Source organism: Lygodium microphyllum, chromosome 30 (genome assembly GCF_053477565.2).
Source record: "Lygodium microphyllum isolate KBCC chromosome 30, Lygodium_microphyllum_v1.1.10, whole genome shotgun sequence".
Classification (NCBI taxonomy): Eukaryota; Viridiplantae; Streptophyta; class Polypodiopsida; order Schizaeales; family Lygodiaceae; genus Lygodium; species Lygodium microphyllum.
This window is the reverse complement of record NC_141164.1, coordinates 21,474,648-21,495,315: the sequence shown is the minus strand read 5'-3', so window position 1 is coordinate 21,495,315 and position 20,668 is coordinate 21,474,648. Positions and strand designations below refer to the sequence as shown.

The 20,668-nt window shown below is 39.5% G+C and overlaps 1 protein-coding gene across 2 annotated transcripts in view; it reads left to right on the top strand.

Moving 5' to 3' along the window:
* The window catches only part of LOC148009616 (serine/threonine-protein phosphatase BSL2 homolog), a 70,888-nt gene extending 51,306 nt beyond the window's left edge, over positions 1–19,582 (top strand). The window contains exons 15-21 of one of the 2 annotated variants that reach the window (XM_087672942.1): positions 17,531–17,615; positions 17,694–17,792; positions 17,892–18,091; positions 18,181–18,256; positions 18,358–18,493; positions 18,576–18,715; positions 18,810–19,582. In XM_087672942.1, coding sequence (XP_087529068.1) covers positions 17,531–17,615; positions 17,694–17,792; positions 17,892–18,091; positions 18,181–18,256; positions 18,358–18,493; positions 18,576–18,715; positions 18,810–18,893 — 820 coding nt within the window. In that variant the 3' untranslated portion in view covers positions 18,894–19,582. Of the gene's footprint in view, positions 1–17,530; positions 17,616–17,693; positions 18,092–18,180; positions 18,257–18,357; positions 18,494–18,575; positions 18,716–18,809 lie in introns of both variants that reach the window. The other variant, XM_087672941.1, reaches the window with a different exon arrangement.
* The last annotated feature ends 1,086 nt before the right edge of the window (positions 19,583–20,668 follow it).

Here is a 20,668-nt window from a genome sequence, read left to right as displayed (position 1 = left end):
GCCTAGTATGCCGCTAATTGAAGGCACTTCAGTTATTAAGCAAGTCTTGAGCTAAAGTTTCATCAAGTGAGCAACCCACTTATGATTAATGATCAAGTCATTAATTAGTCCTTAATAAAAACCGTGGTTTGATAAAAAAGTAGCTTTTATCCATTTGGAAACTTGATTTTGGCTATTTCTTTTTTTTCTCTCAAATTTTGGAGCAGCGTAAGTTTGAAGAGCTATAGTAATGAAAGGAGATGTATGCTTGCTGATATTTCATGATGAACAACAAGAGAAGAGTGCTTTGCGACATCCCGATGTGCTCGATAACTGGAATTAATCTCTTTCTTTTTCTCTCTCTCTGGGGTTGTGTAAGCTCTGTTTTTTCAATAGATCAGAATTAGAGTCTGCTATTTACAATAGATTAGTAGCTAGGGTTTGTAGAAAGCAGTCATTTTGGGTGTGGAATTGCTTGCTGAAGACATTTCGACCAGTATTGAAGGTGCATTAGGTAGAGCAAAGCTCTAAGTTTGTTGAACAATCAAGGTTGAGGCATCATTCAATGAATCGGATCAATCATTGCTCAATGTTGTGTTGGTCAACATTGAAAGTTATCAATAAATAATTAAGCAAACAGAGAGACAATAGGGTTTGTAGGGAGAAACACACAGTGTATACGGTAAACAATGAGATGAGAAAAGAAACTTAGATGATCAAGATGATGAATGAATGCAATAATGAAGTGAATCTGCTACAACGGTGCCATAGTACAAAATATGCCCTGGAGCAAGGAGATTGCCGAAGAAGCCTTTGAGCTCGTAAATGCAGGGATGATGAGGTGTCATCTATAGTAGCGAGACCGTCGACAAAGAGGAGTCCTTGAATCTACAACACAGGGATAAAGATTGGTGTGTGGAGCAAGGAGAGTGCTATTGAAGGGTGAGGAACCTTTGACTTTGCAAATGTAGGCCTAATGACTAGCGCTAGTTGTTGAGGAGTGATGTCGGTGGTGAAGCAGGAGTTTCGAGGCCATAGATTGCAAAACACAAATTGAGTAAGCCTTTGGAGATGACAATTGATGAAGGCAAGCTGCTAAGAGATAGAGAAAGGTGCCATGTTGCCGAAATGCAAGCAATAGTTTCCTCTAAATGGACGTTAGCTTGAGAAAGAAGTCACCACGAAATAGAGGAAGATGCTAAGCTGACAAATGCAAGGACACGGCTTGGAGATGATGATAACAAGTGTGGCTGATGATGTTGGGTGATGGAGAAGCCACCCAAATTGTCAAATGCAAGTAGGTGATGTGGCCTATAGGAGAAGTTGACATTGGGATGTAGATGTTGATACTAGGAGATAGAGTGTTGTTGCCAAGGTATGGATGATGACACTAGTTGTGAAGGAGAAGCTTGCTACCATAAATGTAACCCTATGAATGAAGCTTGGCAACATGAAAGGGTGGAGATGGTGAAAGGAGAGGAGAGAGAGAGATGATGGGTGATTGACGGAATGAATCAATGGGTGAGTGGTGGTGAATGAATGGGTGGTGCCGAATATATAGACATAGTTAATATTGAGTCTCGCCCACCACTGAAGTCTCACGAGTGGTGCTTTGACACTCTCGGAAGGCCCTAGAAAACCTTTTTGGGGCTAGAAATTGAAACAGAAAATGGGAATGAAGAAGGAAAAGTGCACGGAGTATTGTGCTTTCTCAACAGAAGTGTGCTCTAGCTCTCAAGTTTTTTGTCATTTATATTCTTTGCCGAATTGAATAGTGTGTGCAGTGTAAGTTATATTCACTGTTCTATAGATTAGATCTACATGCCGTCTCATAGTGACCTTGACAAGCCACCTACTATTGATAAGACAATCAATATACCTACTCAAATTGCCTTTAGGCAATGATGAACCCTTCCAATATTAATGCTATTGTAAATAGTGTGATTGGAATTAGGTAGTGATTATGCTATTGTATGCATTAAGGCCTTTCTAACACATCTATTTCTTGTGGGGTATTTGTTTTGAATCTTGATTTTTATCCAAAAAGATTTGTGTCTAGATTTTTATTTGAAAAGATTTGTAATTTTAAAAAAATGAGACTATTAGGAGTTATGTTTTAGGGGGTTTTTGCAACCAATTTACACATAACCACTAAGTTGAGCCCAAAGGCTATATCTAAGTATTCGGCCTTTGGTCTTGTGTCTAGTGCATAGAGACAAGAAACGCCCGTTCCGGCACTTAGACGGATTAATGCGTTCTGGGAGGTCTGAGCCCAAGAAACGCTGGCGGAACGTTCTAGTCCATTCCCTGTCCTGTTCTCACTTGATCATTATCTCCCCCAAATTTGGGGCATTTTGGATCAGTTGTTGGTAGTTGCCTTGTCACCAGGTGGTGATACTTTTTGCAGTTACTTTCCTTATTTACTTATATAAATATTTTAATTTTCTTTTCTTTAGTTGCTTTTGCTTTTTACCCCCAGAGTTCTCTTGAAATAAGCTGGGATCTTTGCATGGCCAGAAGAGCTAGCCATTGGGACAAATTGGACTAATGGTTTTTCTAAACCTTAGGACCGGTTCCATATTGAATGGGCACTGAAGAATAGAATGCCAGTGGTTTGGGACTGTGTGCTTAACCATTGGAGATGGTGCAGGACAATGAGCTTGTTGGCCAAGATAGAAGATGCATATGTGAGAATGCTCACGGAATAAAAGTCACCATACTTGAGCTACCGCTTTATGTGAGTCATAGACCGGTTTCATGGTTCCATCCTTGAGATTTGAATTCTTTTTTGTAATAATTTAAGCTTAGACAGTTTTGGGTGAAAAGGCCATGCACACAGGTTTTACAGAGATTGCAGGACTAGAGAGATGGTAGAAATGGACAAAGGCAGAGGAAAACTTCCCCACGATGAAGACAATTTTTCTTTTTTTCACAGACACCAAAGAGAGAGTATTGGTGCACAAGTGTTAGCACCTTCTAGAACCGAGATTGAACCACACGATGAGGAGGAAGAACAGGAGGGCTTGTTTATGGCACAACTCCTTAGTATGGTTGGCTCTTTCCAAAAGCTTGTAAAGAATCCTCGGATGCAAAACTTTTTGAAGTCACATAATGAGGATTCTTAGGCTGAGTCATCACATCATATCATGGAGCGCTCAAAAAGGCAAACCTCTAATGTGAATGAGCATGTGGAAAAGACAACGAACATGGAGACAGGTCCAATGCAACGAGAAGCACAAGCACATGATCAGGCAGTGAATGGTCAAGAAGGCAGTGATGTACAAGTGGCACAACAGACCTTTCCTCCTTAGTTTGCTACTTATCCTGGTTACTTTAGAGGTGGGTTAGTTTTTCAAGCAATGGCTACATTACCCATGGGTTATCAGGGACTTGCCTAGAGGGCCACCAAGAATGATGCCTATTGAGGCAGTGAACCCACTTTATGCTAATATTGGTCTATAGCCCGGTTATCAGACTTTGCAGAGTTCTTATTTGATGCCTGAAGTACAAAATGCAGCGGTTGGTTTTTTTCAGCCTAGTGGGTATATGGCAGCTAAGACAGGTGAAATGAATGTTGATAATGCACCTAAGGGACTCCCCTTTTTACAGCCACCTGTCTATGACAACGTGACACCAAAAAGTGCAAAGCCTAAAAACTATAAAGAGGTGGTGAGACATTAAAGTTTGAAACCTTCAGTGGTATGCAAGATAAGCTAAAATCTTTGACATTTATACAGCAGTTTGATGTAGCTTACGTTGGAGGGAATTTTATCGAGACTTCTAAGGTACGGAAGGCTGCAACTTTTTTGAAAGGTAATGCTTTGCAGTGGTGAAATATATTGTTGATGCAAGGATATACACCTGTCACTTGGGTCCATTTCAAACGGTTGTTTGCAGCCTCATGGTTAACTAACACGTTTGAAGTAGATGTCATGACTGCATGGCATAAATTGGACGTGGCAAATTGTGTGGATTTAGAAGAGTACAATTAAAAATGGTACAATTAATTAAAAATGCTGGTGTGGAAAATGCATTGTTGAAACGAAAAGTTGACAGCTTTAAAGGCACTGAAAAGAAGGATTCTTAGTTTAAGCAGAATCCTGGTAAGAAGAAGAAGCAATTTCCAAAAAAGACCAGCTTTACAAAGAAGTCTTTTTGGAAGAAAAGATTTCAGCAACAACGACCTCAGATTTCTTTTAAATAGGGCAAAGGACAGAAGAGGCTACTTTTTGGCAAATCATTTGAAGAAAGAAAGGCTTTAATGATGGCTGGGAAATGCTTTATATGCGAACAAAAAGGCCATGCTTTATATGTGAACAAAAAGGCCATATTGCTTCTAAGTGTCCACATCAATCTTCTAAAGCTGCGGAGGATAAAGATGCGCCAAGTCAAAAGAAGCCCATCATTGGCTTAGTGCCTGATATGGTGGGAGATCAATTAGTTGATGATGCTACAGAATTGTGTAGAGCTTGGGGAAAGATCGGAGATTCCACAGTGCTTATTTTCTTTTATCCTGGAGCTCGTGCAAACTTTATCTCATCGGCATTGGTAGCTAAGTTGGGTATACGTCTCGAGGAAATGAGATCAGTTGGACAGGTTGATTTGGCATGCCGAGGACATACTGAACCTATCACCTCCTTTCTTAGTAAACTTTGTATGCACATTCAGAGCTATGTGGACACAGAGAAGTTTCATATTATGCCTTTAGAGGGCCATGATGTTCTGTTGGCATGGTGCGATAGGAAGCATGCTATCTTGGATACTTACAGTAGAACGATTACCCTTGTACATAAGGGCAAGACTTATGTGTTAGATGTGAAGCTTAAAGGAGAGTTTGTCCCAGTTGTTACTTCTGCAATTACTTCTGTAATGAATAATCATATTTCTGCGTACTTGGTTTTTGCAAAGCAAGTTAATGAAGTTGACAGTAATGTGTATATACTAGATGAAAGTAGAAGGGCTTTCTTGGATAAATTCAGTGATTGTTTCTCAGATTTGTTACTAGGAGAGTTACTCCTTGAGAGGCTTGAAGATCATACCATAGTTCTTATTCGAGGGACTAGTCCGCCCAATAGGCCACCGTACAGGATCAATGCAGCACAATAGAAAGAGATTATGACACAGGTTAATGAGCTTTCAAAGAAGGGCCTAATTCAGCCCAGTAGTTCTCCGTTTTGTTCACCTGTGTTGCTAGTTCAGAAAAAGGAGGGCTCTTGGCGAATGTCTATTGACTACAGAGCCTTGAATAAGAACAGATCAAGAATAGGTTTTCGATTCCAAGGATAGATGACATTCTTGATTGATTATAGGGAGCAAGAATGTTTAGCAAGATAGATTTGAAAAGTGGATACCATCAAATCAGAATTAGGCCAGAGGATATCCATTAGATTGCTTTTAGAATAACAGTTGGTCTGTATGAATTTTTAGTCATGCCGTTTGGATTGACCAATGCTCTTGCTACGTTTAACAAGATGATGGATAGAATTTTCCACCCTTATCGAAGTTTCGTTGGCACATTCTTTGATGATATGATTATCTTTTCAAAGAATGAAGAGGAGCATAGAAAACACTTAGTTACAGTCTTTAATGAGCTTAAGCATAACAGATTGCTCATTAATGACAAGAAGAGTGAATTCTTTTTGGAAGAGATTCACTTCCTTGGGTACATAGTTTCTAAAGATGGTATGAAGATAGATCTTGCAAAGATAGAAGCAATTGTCTCTTGGCTAGACTTGAAAACTGTTCATGATGTCCGCAGTTTTCTTGGTCTTTGCTCTTACTAGAGAAGATTTGTAAGACACTTTGCAGAGATTGCTTCTCCTTTGGATACGCTTGAAAAGAAGGATGTCAAATGGCAATGGACTGAGAAAGAGAAATCAACATTTAGATGTTTGAAGGGGAAAATGGCTACAAATCGAGTACTTATTTTGCATGATTTGTCTAAGCCATTCGTAGTGAAGTGTGATGCATGTGGAAATAGCATTGTGCTGTATTAATGCAGAATGACCGAGTTGTAGCATACGAGAGTAGAGTACTGTCTGTGGTTGAAAGGACTTACCAAATTTATGAGAAGAGTTCTTGGTTGTGATCCATGCACTTTATGGTTGGAAGCACTATTTGCTTGGTGTTGATTTTGTAGTGCAAACGGATCATCAAACACTTAGATACTTTCTCACACAGGCTAAATTGTTATAGAAACACATGCGTTGGGTAAATTTCCTATCTATGTTTCATTTTCAGATAGTGCATGTGGAAGGCAAGAAGAATGTAGTCGCAAATGCTTTATCTCGCAAACCATAGGTGTCACCTGTTTCAATTTTTATCACCATGAATTGGATGATATGAAAGAGTAGTATGCTGATGACGAAGATTTCTCTGAAATCTATGAACAGTTGATCAATGGTCAACATCATGATCATTATGTGTTCAAAGAAGGCTTTATCATGATGCATGGAAGACTATGTCTAACAAAACGGCTAAGGCCAAAAGTTTTATTAGAAAGTCATGCTCCACCGTTTGCAGAACATTGTGATATTGATGCTGCAATCAAAGCGGTAGAGACTTTCTTCTATTGGCCAGTCTTGAGATCTAATGTTGATGCATATGTCAGATCTTGCCTTGTATGCCAAAAGGTCAAATTTGATAGACAGAAGGCACCAAGGTTATTGCAACCACTGCCTATTTTAGAAAGGCCATGGGAAAGTATTGCCATGGATTTTATTTTTGATCTTCCAAGAACTTCTTCAGGGAATGATGGAATCTGGACTATCGTTTGTATATTCAGCAAACATGCACATTTCATTCCTGTAAGAAAAAAGGTCAAGTCGCAACACATGGTAAAGATATTTATGCATAATATCTTCAAGTACCATGGAATGCCACGGTCAATTGTTAGTGATAGGGACCTAAGAATGACTAGCTTGTTTTGGAAAGCATTGTTTGAAAACATGCGCACTACGTTGAAATTTTCATATTCTTTCCATCCACAAATTGATGGACAGTTTTAAGAAGCAAATTCGACTGTTTTAGATCTATTGAAGTTTTATGTTTCAGATCATAAGACCTCTTGGGAACACTACTTGCCATTGGTTGAGTATGCATACAATAATATAGTGCACTCATCTACTGGCAAAGCACCTTTTGAGATTGTGGAAGGTGGAAAGAAATTGCCTCCCATTTTGCAAACAAAGGATAACATTTTTGAAGCAGATCGTTATGTAAAAGATTGGGAAGAAGCATATAAAAAGGTCAAGTATGCCTTAGAAAAGTCACAAGCTAAATAGAAAAGAGCTGTTGATAGTCATCGTCGGAACTCTTGTTCAAAAAGGATGATTGGGTCTTATTGTGTTTTGAAAAGGCACGTTTGAGAAAACAGAAGGGCAATGAATGTTTGTTTCCAAAGTTGAGTATGCGTTACTATGGTCCTTTTCAAATTTCAGAGAAGATCAATGACGTGGCATATAGGCTGAAATTGCTAGAGAATTGGAAAATTCATAATGCATTTCATGTGAGCCTATTGAGGCCTTTTATTGGTGAAGTGCTAGAAGATATGGTTCAAGAGGAACAGCCTGAAGTAGAGAAATTAGATGAGATTCTAGTTCCTGAGCAGATCCTGGCACATAAGGATAGGAAAGTGAAAGGTAGAGTTATAAGAAGATTTTTGGTGAAGTTCAAGAACTATTCACCAATGGATGCCAAAAGGATGGAAGAGGTTGAATTGGTAGATTCGCCTTAGTTATTGCAACTTTACCGAGAAGCTTTTTTATTGGAATCTATTGTGACTTAGAATGCTTTTTGAAACAATGTACATTTTCTATTGTATAGTTGAATACTGTATCTCATTGAATAATGCACAATGTATGGTTTACACTTAGCATTAACAGTTGTATCCTTGAATGAAAGCTTAGTACTTTGAAGTCATATTTGTTATACTTCAATTGAATGATTATACATGTTGTGACACTAATAGTTCGCGGTAACATTGCATCTGGAAACATGTATATTAGAAAGACTTCTAGTAATCATAGTTGGATATAGGATGTGATCCTCCATCTATGTGAAACTTGAACTTGCAATGACACAAATGGTAGTGGGGAAACTTCTACCATCACCCCTTGTCATCTGTTAGCAAGTGATACATGCGACGACACTAATAACATGGAGAATCTTGTTATCGTCCTGTGTCATCCGTTAGCATGTGTGGCATGCAATCGAGGTCGCTTGCTTCTTTCAAGTGGGGAGTATGTCACCAGGTGGTGATTCTTTTTGCAGTTGCTTTCCTTGTTTACTATAAATATTTTATTTTTCTTTTCTTTAGTTGTTGTTGCTTTTTACCCACACAGTTCTTTGGGAATAAGCCGGGATCTTTGCATGGCCAGAAGAGACAACCATTGGGACAAATTGAACTAATGGTTTGTTTGAGCCTTAGGACCGGTTCCATACTTAATGGGCATTGAAGAATATAATGCTAGTGGTTTGGGGCTGTGTGCTTAGCCACTGGAGATGGTGTAGGACAATGAGACTAGGCAAGACAAAAAATGCACATGTGAGAATGCTCACTAAATAAAAGTCACTGTAACTGAGCTACATTACACTTTTTGATGTGGTTGCAATGATAAAAGTTGCTTAAAACAACTTGAGGAATGCAAGGGTCACCATCCCTAAAATTTAGGGAGTTACTATTTTTGGACCCCAGAATCTCTTCGCGTCATTATCTTCATTTTTGCACAAGGATTAATTCTCTGGTTTGTGCCGAGGTCAAATTTTGCACCGATCATGGAGAATTTTAGACTGGAAGGTTTAAACGGGAAAATTGTTACATGTATGTCATGTGGCACAAATTCCCAAAAGAGAGAGAGGGAACATTAAAAAAAAACGTAATAGGCATGAGGGGCAGATCGGAGAGTGAAGTTTGGAGGAGCCGAGGGCAGATTGCTGCAAGTACATCAGCTATGGGAAGTATGTCTTCGTCTTTGACTCATGTATGGAGGTAGAGCTTGCTCCCTTTGGTCAATTCTCTCTCTATTCTTAGAGGAAATGCTTTGCATGATGGGCTAATTCCATTGAAGGTATAGTTCTGTGTTTTGTTTGCACTTCTGTTAAGACAAGCGCCTCTCTGTCTTGGTTCAGGAGTAGTTGTTGGCTTCTCCAATGTAGGAACTAAAGAAAGTGATGACCATGCCACACAGGAACAGGAGAGCCTCACTGTCCAGGTTTAGGAGTAGCTGTTGGCTTCTCCAATGTAGGAACTAAAGAAAGTGATGACCATGCCACATAGGAACATGGTTTTTCAGCTCTGATTTAGTGCTGTTTGTGGGACTGTTTTACCGCTGGAATGATGCCAGGGTAAAAGGGATGTTGTTTTGGATATGTTGGACAGTAAAAATACTAGATACAGAGTTTTGCAAACTACAATTCTGCACATGAATCATTGAGTTATGGTCACAGAAAATGCTTTTCTAAAAGGGATGTTGTTTTGGATATGCTGGATAGTAAGAACAGTAAATGCAGAGTTTTGCAGACTGCCATTCTGCACATGAATCATTGAGTTATGGTCACAGAAATTGCTTTTCTAAAAGGGGATATGCTGGACAGTAAGAATAGTAAATACAGAGTTTTGCAGACTGCAATTCTGCACATGAATCATGGAGTTATGGTCATAGAAAATGCTTTCCTTAAAGGGCTGTTGTTCTATGAATTATTGAGTTATGGTCATAGAAAATGCTTTCCTTAAAGGGATGTTGTTGTGGTCATGCTGTACTGTCCTTATGCAGCTGGGATTTGCTCAAAAAAGATGAAAACCAACTGTTCACATGTTATGTATGTTGGAACATTTCATTTTTTGTAACTTTCCATCTTTTAATTGATAAAGAAATACTGAGAGGGGCGCTGGTCTTCGGGGCCAATTTGGTGTTGAGCGAGGGAGTGAGGTCTCTGTTTGTGTGTGAAAAGACCATGTGTTAATTGAAGGAACTACCGCTTTATGTGAGTCATAGACCGGTTTCATCCCTCGAAATTTGGGGCTTTCTCAAGGATTGGGGTCTAAATTTGGCTGCAATGTCCCGAAATTTGGGGCATTGGGATCCACCATCCTGGGATTTGAAAGAGCCCCCAAATTTAGGGCATTTTGAATCAGCCATTGCTCCCAAATTTGGGAGCTGAAAATGTGCTAAACTTTGGGGCATTTTCAGCAAGGGAATGCGGGGTAGAATGCCCCAAATTTGTGGCATTTTGAATCAGTCATTGCTCCAAATTTGGGAGCTGAAAATACAGCAAAATTTGGGGTTTTTTCAGCAAGGGAATGCAGGCTGGAATGCCCCAAATTCGTGGCATTTTCAATAAAAGGAATGCAGGCTGAAGTAGCACCAAAGTTCGGGCAATTTTTAGCAAACATTTAACACAAGCATATTGAAATTTTGGTTGCAAATTTTTGCAATTTCATTGAACTTTATTGATTATTTGTCACTTTTATATAGATGGCAGCATTGACATCTATGGGATCTTTATCATCCTTAGTAGGGACTTCGTCAACAGTTGGATGAAGTCGAAGCACAACTTGGTCATGGTGGGATGAGGTAGATGCAGGGGTGCCATTGAGAGGTGGAGGGGCTTGCCCTTGGAAACGCAAACATTGCTCTTATTGTCGCACTAGTGGGGCTGATAAAATGAGAGCCCATCGTCTATATGAGGAGGGGAAAGAGGTGCGTTCTTTGCACCAATGTATCAAGAGTTACTTGACTGCATAGCCACTTCTATGGGGAATTCACATGTCAAGAGGATGCCAAATATAGCATGGATCCAACAACATGGGCTCCAAGGCCAGCAGGGCATGGTACTTCATGCAGAAGACCACCAGAATTAGTGGCTACGTAGCCTTCTCGTGGGCCATCAGCGGTAGCAGGTCGTGGTGTTAGATAGATTTCATTGCACACTTCATGGGAACCAAAGAAAAAAGAGGAAACAGATACAACAATGGCACACTTGTTTTTACCATGACCATATTGCATTCAAATCAGCCAGGTCACCTTATTTTTTAAATATGGTGACAAAGATTGCAAGGTAATGATCCACATATAAGCTCCCTTCATCAGAAACTATCCGGACTACATTGCTTCAGAAGGAGAAAGCAACCATAGAGATTGCAACAACAAATATTCGCAATCAATGGGAAAGAAATGGAGTGACATTGATAGCAGATGGATGGAGTGACACATGTCATAGGTCCATACATGGCATTGTCGCATATTCTTGTGGGAATGCATATTTCATTGGTAGTCATGATGCTTCAGAGACTGGTAAGAGTGCAGATGTATTGGCATTCGAGTGGTGCGAGGTAGTGCAAGCTGTTGGGGCTGAAAATGTAGTGCAGTTTGTGGGAGATGGTGAACCTACAAATAGGGCAGCATGAAACATTTTAATGGCAATGTATCCACATATCACCTTTAGTCCATGCATGGCACATTGCTTGAATAACTTGTTGAAGGATCTTGGGGACTTGCCATGGATTCCATCTCTTGTTGCGAAAGGCGACAAGATTATCATATTTACATGTAATCATCAGTACTTGCATGTTGAGTTTCGCAAGAGAAGTGGCTAAGAACTTCTCAAATACTCGAATACATGATTTGCATATAACTTTCTTATGCTTGGTCGATTGCACTATTGCAAATGTGCAATTAGGGAGCTATTTGCTAGTGAGGAGTATGAAAATTGGATTGGGGCTGCCACTGCTACTACTGTGTTATGTAATGCATATGTCTCTTATAGAGATTTTTGGGATGAGATGAATTGCACCAACCAAATGGTTGATTCTATTATGCACATGTTGAGGCTTGCAGATGGCATGGATCCATGCATTGGGAAGATCTATGAAGGTATGGATCCCATGATTGAGAAGTTGGAGAGTTTGGAACTAAATGCAGACATGTATGAGTAGATGAAGGAGTTATGCATCAGGAGATGGAATGAGTACGACTCTCCTATGCATGTTATAGCATTTGTGCTTGATCTTGAGTTTCAAGGAAAGATGCAAGAAAGAGACCTTAAGGTGGTCAAGGCTTGGAACACATTGCTTGCAAGGCTTTATCGTAGTCGTGAAATGCAACACAAAATTAGAAATCAGCTCTCTGTGTATCGGCAAACATTAGGGATGTTTGATACAGAGGATGCATTAGAGAAGAGGACAATAATTGGGGCTGCTTTATGGTGGGTAGACTACGGGGCAGAAGCTCCAGAGTTGCAAAGTTTGGCTATTTGTATTCTTAGCCAAACAATTAGCTCTTCTTGTTTAGAGCAACTATGGAGCTCATTCAATCACGTTTACTCAAAGAAGAGAAGTCGTCTTGGTACAATGAAGACGAATGACCTAATTTATGTGAGCTCCAATCTTCGCTTGTCAGCTCATACATCAGTTGTAAAGACTGATTCTTTTATACGTTAGGAAAAAGATGACGACGATGATGACGATGGTGATGGCTAGGATGTTGTTCAGCAAGATGAGCGTTCAGGCACGGTGGAGCCATCTTCCATGAATTGGAGCACTTAGTGGCTAGCCTTTTGGAACTTTAGAGTATTGACTTGAAAATTGGAACTCGTGTAACTTGGATCTTTAGACTTTTAAGTGTAGTGCATATTTTGTGTCTTTGCAATGCACACTTATTGGACTTATGTACACTTGTTGATTACAATGTTGAATCATGAGTGTGACGATCCATTGCTGATTACAATGTTTTGAATCTTTATTATTGTTGAAACTTGATTATTATGTCTCTAATTTCACGAATTATGGTTGATATGATATATCTCTCTAGATTCTAAGACTTAAGCGTTGATTCTCTCTCTCTCTCTCTCTCTCTCTCTCTCTCTATATATATATATATATATATATATATGCCGTTCCCGCTTCCTAACTTTGGGCGTTTCTCGTGTTTCGAGGGTCCCGTTCATGGTATATATATATATATATATGCCGTTCCCGCTTCCTAACTTTGGGCGTTTCCCGTGTTTCAAGGGTCCCGTTCATGGTATCTATGGTCTAGTGCCTTTGAGCCATGTTGGCTTTTGCTCAATCTTTGAGCCATGTTGGCGAATGTTGTGTAGTCCATAACATATATAAAAGTTAACTTGTTATCCACATAGAAATATAAATTATGAATCATGATAGATCATAGATTGATATATATGATTAAAAAGATGAAATTAGAATGAATGGTAATTGATTCACTTACGTATCTCGAGACAAGAAGATGTTTCTATGGAGTGTCTCTCCAATTTGATCCATGTACTCAAGAAAAGGGCGTAGAGTACTTAAACACAAGCGTGTGCAACATTGATAATAGCAAGTCTCAAAGCTCATTGTCTACTTAAGCAAAAGGGTGTAACAAACCCAATAGCTTCATTCAAGCCATGAAAATATCTTATAAAAGCATCAATCTCTTGTCTCAAGTTGGCCAAAGAAAGTCTTAATTGCTTTCTCATGGGCATTATTATGTGGATGCTTTGCAACTGTAGACCACAACTTCTTTTGGTAGTGAAGATGATTGTAAGAATACTTCCCATTCAGCTCAAACTCAGCATAGCATATGCTTTGCTTGCTACAAGACTTATGCCCGTAGCCTTAGAGATCCTTGCTGCTTCACAACACTTAAGGTTATGGCCATTCCAAGAGATTCACATTGTTGCCACATTTGAAGCATAAAACCGTTCCATTCAAGGTAAACAAACGTGCATGTAGTGCCTTGCACTCTACCTGCCAAACAAAAATCACTGACACATATCACAAATGACCTGAAGCAACATGTGCACTATTGCTGCCATAAATATGTCATTAGTATGTCCAGAGTTGTTCAAAAAGTATGACACTTCATGCTCTAGTAAGCATCTATACCCAGCTGTATAAAACAGTGTCACTAATCAAAGTAGGTCCCGAACAACCAGTGGATCTTTGACCCTATCTACCATAGGAGTAGAATTGTTACCCCCTCTTGCGCATCAAGCAATGCTCCATGTCTAGGCTGTATTGAACTTCAATTGTAATTGCATTTATGTGCTGCTATACCACATCAGCATGATTTTCCATAGGCCTTGCACTTGCAATTTGTGCCTCTCTATTGAGGACAATCATTCCTCATCACTTGCGTCTTGTTTCCTTAGTCATATCTTGTTGAAATTTCTGAAAACTCATTGCTTTTTCTGACTAATTATAGCACTTCAAAAAATTTGTGCTCACCACAAGACAACTACAAGCTCACTCCTTGAAGAAGATGGTGATGTCTTGAAATCTTTGCTAAAAGTCAAATTAGAGTAGCTTATACTTGCACCCAAGACAACCGCATGCTTATGCACTCAAAAAACACGGTGCTTTCTTGGTGATGGAACCATGACATCAACCTTCAGAAATAATTTGAAGGGCAGTGAACATAAATTGATTTTCACACGTGAAATAAATTAGTAAATAAATAAAAGACTGACTTAATAGAAGAGCTAGAATGCCCTTGCACAGTAAGTGACACAACATAGGCCCCAAAGGTTGGTGCTCTTTACAATATTTCTTTATCATTATTCAAAGCTTGCACAAAATCACAAGTGCCGTGTTGTTACAAATTGGCACTTTCTCAATGTTGGTGATTCTTATTTTCATGCTCTTGAACTAGCCTAGACTTGTTCCTAGTGTGGTGGTGGTCTCCTCAATTGCTCCTACCAACCTTGGCTAAATGTGTTCTAAATTTTCTTCATTCACATTTAACAAGTGTAATATATAAGGACACATGTTGTGTATGGTCCAATGACTTGCAAACCAAATCGATATACTCTACAAAGCCTTAGACGTGTTCATGTATCAATTGCAATGCATTGCTCTAAACTTTACACATCCAATTGACCGTCAAATTGAGTAAAATCAGATTTGTTGGGATCCTTGCAATATGCATTTCATTAGATACTGGCTTATATTTCCTAATTTTCCCATGCATTTTCCACAATAGAATGACTATATTTAAGCCATTTTACATGGCATAACTGATCCACAAGTGCATAGCGACCTTGTGATCTTCAGTATTGTCCTCCAACTGACTGTAGAGTGTTGAAAATTACACATGAATACTTTACTTGTCAAAACCTAAAAATGATAGCTAGCGTTTGAGCCCAATTTCATCGAGCTTTTACTTTGACAACCATATTCTATATTCCACATGCAATCTCACATTGTTCCACTCACAAATAGAGGAATTTCTTGTGATGAAACTGTGAAAATTTCACTTTTTTCGCGATAAAATTGTCCCAAAAGTGCAGAAGGCTTGTGATGTCAAAGGAGAAGAGAAGCAGTCCAAAAGCTGCTGAATGGATTCCCATGTGAAGAGGAGAATAGTGAATGTTCTCTTGATTCCATACACTTTGTTAGCTCATCCTCTATGGCTGAAAGCTGCAATTTTTGTTGCAAAAAATAGAAGAACAACTATCTTGATACTCGGAGTTGCTCAAACGAGAGAGAGAGAGATCCCAAATAGCCAAGGTCAGCTTTCTAAATAAGTAACAAGTGATGCTAATCTTGTTTTTGATAAGGGCTAATTAATGCTTGGGTCCATAATTATAAATGAGTTGTTTGCTGGACCAAACTTACCTTCAAGCTTTGCTTTATAATTTAAGTCCCCTAAATGAGTTGCTTACTAGGCGAAACTTTCAATGTAACTCAATTCTAAGGTGCAAACTTCAATTTAATCACATTGCATCTTGTGACTTTTGCCTCGTCCTTGTACCACATGGATTGTACACTTGGACAATGCACATTGGTGTCAAATCTTTTGCTTTGCTAGTGTAATGGTTATTGTGCTAGGAGCTAGGGGCACCAAAAATAGAGTTCAATTTAATTAGATCATTAACTCCATTTCACTTTCTAGTGACATCGTCCATTTCTCCTTCATTGTTGTCATATTTTCTCCCCTTGCTCCTCCTCTCTCATTCCAATTACAGTTGGACCCGTAGGAGGAGCTAATGCCCCACATCTTTTGCTTCTCTTTTTGCTTTGTCCTTCCTACCTTGTTCCTCCTTTTTTCCTTCTCCTCTCTAGCTAGACCCACAAGAGCATAATCCTCCCAAGCTCCAGATCATTCACTTCTCCTCATCCTACTTTGTAATCCTTCGCTTTTGGTTTCTGCGTCCTTGCCTTTTTCCTCCTCCTTGTCTCCCTTTCCCAAGGGATGGAGAACAAAAACTGCATGGTGATAATTCTTTTTCTGATTACAAAGGAGAAAACAAAATAGAGCTTACCATATCCACGTGAGATGCCAGCTTCTAGCAGCATCAGTGATGCGGTTCTCGGTATGGTTGATTCTGTTCTAATTGCTGGTGATGATGATCATGGCGGTATCTATCCAATCAATGATGTGATGTTTGTGGATGTTGATGCTGCTGTTACTACTGTCGGTGATGATCATGGTGGCATAGCCGGTTTCGATGTTGTGACTAATGGGGCTATTAATGGTGACTTATGTGACTTTTACAGAGACATGCTTCCACTATTTTGGCGATAGGATCAAACATTGGATAATGTAGCCTTCAATGAGATGCACATAAATGCATTCTTTGCATGTACCATTCTGATTGGTATCTCCTTTTGTCTCTCCTGTCTATGACGAATAAACTGAGTAGTACAACACAATCTAATGGCTTGATGATACTCTATCTAGTGCAATTTAATGGTAAATAAACTGACTAATGTCAAGCAAATTGCATACCTTGATCTCAATTTCGAAGGTGAATGACCAAACAAACATACAAAATAGATGAGAATGACTAGCAACACAATGACCAGCAATGAGCAGATGTTATATGACAGATCACTGCTGCTTCAGAGCATGTTGCTGCTGCTTTTACTTGTTTATTTGTTTTTGTCATTTTCTGTTGCTTTTGTTTTGCTTGTTTATTTACTTTTACTATTTTCTTTTTAACTTTATTCTTCTGAAAACAATAACAAAAAAAGCGAAATAAATGTGAAAAAAGGTTAAAGAAAACCTCCTGTAGCTGCACGTGTAAACACAATGTTTGAGCCTCTGTTTAATAGTGGCCTTGCATCAGTTTGTATCACCTCAAAAGTAGCACCAGTAGCCATCTCAGGCACCAACTGATTGTGTGTAATACCCATGTAATCAGCCAAGTGCCACATCAGTGCCTTTCCCTTTGTACCGAACCTGCTGCATTGCAGGGCACTTTCTTTGACAAGAAGACAGACAGTTTCAGGCAACAGAATCTAGAACCTAAAAGATTCCTAGGCGATGTGTATATAATTTGCCAAAGTGTTGGACTTTAAAATTAGCTTTAGACAATCATCTTATTGGACAAAATGTGGCTTAATAATTTAGGTGACCTGTAACTTCTTTTAGATCTAGCCTACATTACAACTTCTTTAAGAGTTTCTGTCTATTTAAAGCAGTTATTGAGAACCTTTGACCTGTCATTTCTCTTAGATCTGGCCTTCATTAGAGGTTATTGAAGGTTTTTGGGTATTTAAAGCAATTATGGGTCTCCATAATGTTGACTGTTGTGCTTTCTCTGGTAGGTATATTGACTATCTTTTTCTTGGCGATTATGTTGACCGGGGACAACATAGCTTAGAAACAATCACTTTACTTCTTGCTCTGAAGGTAGATGGGTTGTAACAATCATTCTCACTCAGAAGTTTGGTACATGGCTCTGCGCGTACTGAAAGGCTTCTGTGGCAGGTTGAGTATCCCCAAAATGTGCACCTGATTCGAGGGAACCATGAAGCTTCAGACATCAATGCTTTGTTTGGTTTTCGAATCGAGTGCATTGAGCGGATGGTAAGCTTTGATAGTATCATGTTTGCATTTTTTGACATCCCTTGGTTTTATGTGGGGGTTTCCAACTGTTCTGCTCTGTCATGTCTATGCTCAAAACAGGGAGAGAGAGATGGAATATGGGCTTGGAACCGTATCAATCAACTTTTTAATTGGCTCCCTTTAGCAGCCATTATCGAGAAAAAGATAATTTGCATGCATGGTGGCATAGGACGTTCTATCAATTATGTGGAGCAGATTGAAAATCTTCAGCGACCTATCACTATGGAGACAGGATCAGTGGTTTTGATGGATCTCCTGTGGTCAGTTCATGTTTAAATAAAGTCATGTGGTATGGTTCTGTTTGTTGGTCTCTTTGACTTGTACTGAAATGTCCCTGATCATACTGCAGGTCAGATCCAACTGAAAATGACAGTGTTGAAGGCTTACGTCCAAATGCTAGAGGGCCAGGCCTTGTCACTTTTGGGGTATGTCAACCACATTGTTTGATTATAATATCTCAGATAGTAGCTATTGCTTCACAGTTTTCTTTTTGCAGTTTTAACATGTTGCGTGCAATGTTTATCAGCCTGATCGAGTGATGGAGTTCTGCAAAAACAACGATCTTCAGCTGATTATCAGGGCCCATGAATGTGTGATGGATGGTTTTGAGCGCTTTGCACAGGGACACTTGATCACATTGTTTTCAGCTACCAATTATTGTGGTATGAACTACTCACATACTAAAATGGAGTTACCATTTATTGATAGGCAAGCAATTATCTGTTTCCTCAACTCTTTTTTCAGGTACTGCAAATAACGCGGGAGCCATTCTAGTGCTTGGTCGAGATTTGATTGTTGTACCAAAATTGATCCATCCTCTGCCTCCAACAGTTGCATCTCCAGAGGCTTCCCCAGATCATCATGCGGAAGATACATGGATGCAGGTAATAAGATAACCAATAGACAACGATGACCTCTAAATGGTGGTTTATGAAAGATAATCAAACTGAAAAAATATTTTGATTATGTAATTTGCAGGAATTGAATACCCAAAGGCCACCAACTCCTACTCGTGGCAGGCCCCAACCAGTCAATGATCGCAATTCTTTGGCTTGGATCTGAGGGCTGTGTATTTTACACTTAATTTGAGCTTGTGTGTACATGTAGGTTTTGTAAAGTACATGCCAGGTTTCATGGAATGGTGCCAAACCAGCCCAAACAGTGCCTAGTTGCACAGTTATGCCAGGGGGTTAGCTGCATGCTGAGTGGTTGCCATTCTTCCATTGAAACTTGGGAGTGAAGGATTGGTTCTCTTGGCAATCTGAGGGGCTCTCCAATTTTTGCACTGAGGTAAAGGTGACAGATTGATAAGGTGCAAATTCGAGGTGTCAGGTTCCATCTCTCAGCCGTCGCTTCTGTTCTCGATGCTGCTCAAACAACTACCAGTGGCGTTTGTGTTGTTTAGTGGAGACCTGATAAGTTACAGGATCGGGATTCCTCAGGTGGTGAGATGAGTTCAAGGTAGTGTCCAGAGCAAAGTCACATCATAGGTTACAGAGTTTCAATTAGAGTGGCTTTAGGGGCCTAATACTCTGGTCTGTTGCATAGTGCATGAGTGATGGGCAGCCCACATACCCCTACGAAAATTTGCATTGAAGCATTTTATATTGTAACATAAATCTTTTTCTCCCATAACACCTTTTCCCATCACTGTAGCCTAGATTTTGTAACTGGACCATCAAGTTGTGTGTCCTCAATTCTTTTTTTTCCTCCGGAAAGCAAATGGCCTGTTCACAGCCTTATTTTTAGAATTGGTCCACCACTTTGAGGTCGCATCAAAAATGAAAGTTTTTCATTTTTTAGTTCAAAGATTTATCATGAATATCAGTAATAAATTTGTTAGAAAGGAGCATGTGATGCATGCACAACTGATGGATGGTTATCTATGGATGTCACGCCAGTAATCGCAGTATTCTTAGATATCTGACATCTTTCTTATAGCGGATGGAGCGCATGGGTTGACCCTGCGTTCTCCAGGATGATATAGTAGGAATTTTGCTCAAGGCAGGAGGGTTTGTGTTAGAAATTTACAGTCAATCCAAGAGAGTGTGTGTGTGTATGAGGGAGTGAGGTTATGGAGGAATATGTCTAGGGTGAGGGAGGGATGAAAGTTACATAAATGATGAATGAAGGGGAGAAGCAGTGAGAGAAAGAATGATGTTATTGTACTCTTGATTCTGTGTCTTCAGTATTAAAGTTATGGTGCTTTTGCAGGTAGCCAATCCTTCTTTAGAATGAGAGAAACTTTTAATCTCCACATATTAGAGAAGTACATTAGTAGCTCAATCTTTACAATGCTTTGAATGCAGTTATCCCAACCATTGATGCTTTGAGTGGGATGAGACGGGACATCTTCAGGTAGTTTACCTTGTACTTGCTCAAGATGATTGTAAATGATGAAGCACAAGAAACCACAAAATGATGCAGGAGGTTTGTCAAGACATAGGGTATTCATGGTGAACCAAAGGCTTGGATATCAAACTTCTGAAGAAAGAGTCAAATTTATCATGCCACCTTCAAATTCTTATGATAGGCCCTTGATGTCATGTATTTAGTCTTGATCATGCAATAGATGTTAAATTATAATGCACCTTGGATGGAATAAGTTGTGCTTCAAAAGCAATGCCATTGCTCTTGTCCAGATCAGGACTCTTGATTTTTGTAAGGGTAGACAATGTAATAACCCCTTGTCCCTTCCCCCTCTTGCATGCGACCTCTCCCCCTCCCGAAAGAAGAGAAAAACACTGAGAACAATCAGCAAATGATTGACCATTTACAACACCACACAGAGAGAGAGAGAGAGAGAGAGAGAGAGAGAGAGAGAGAGAGAGAGAGAG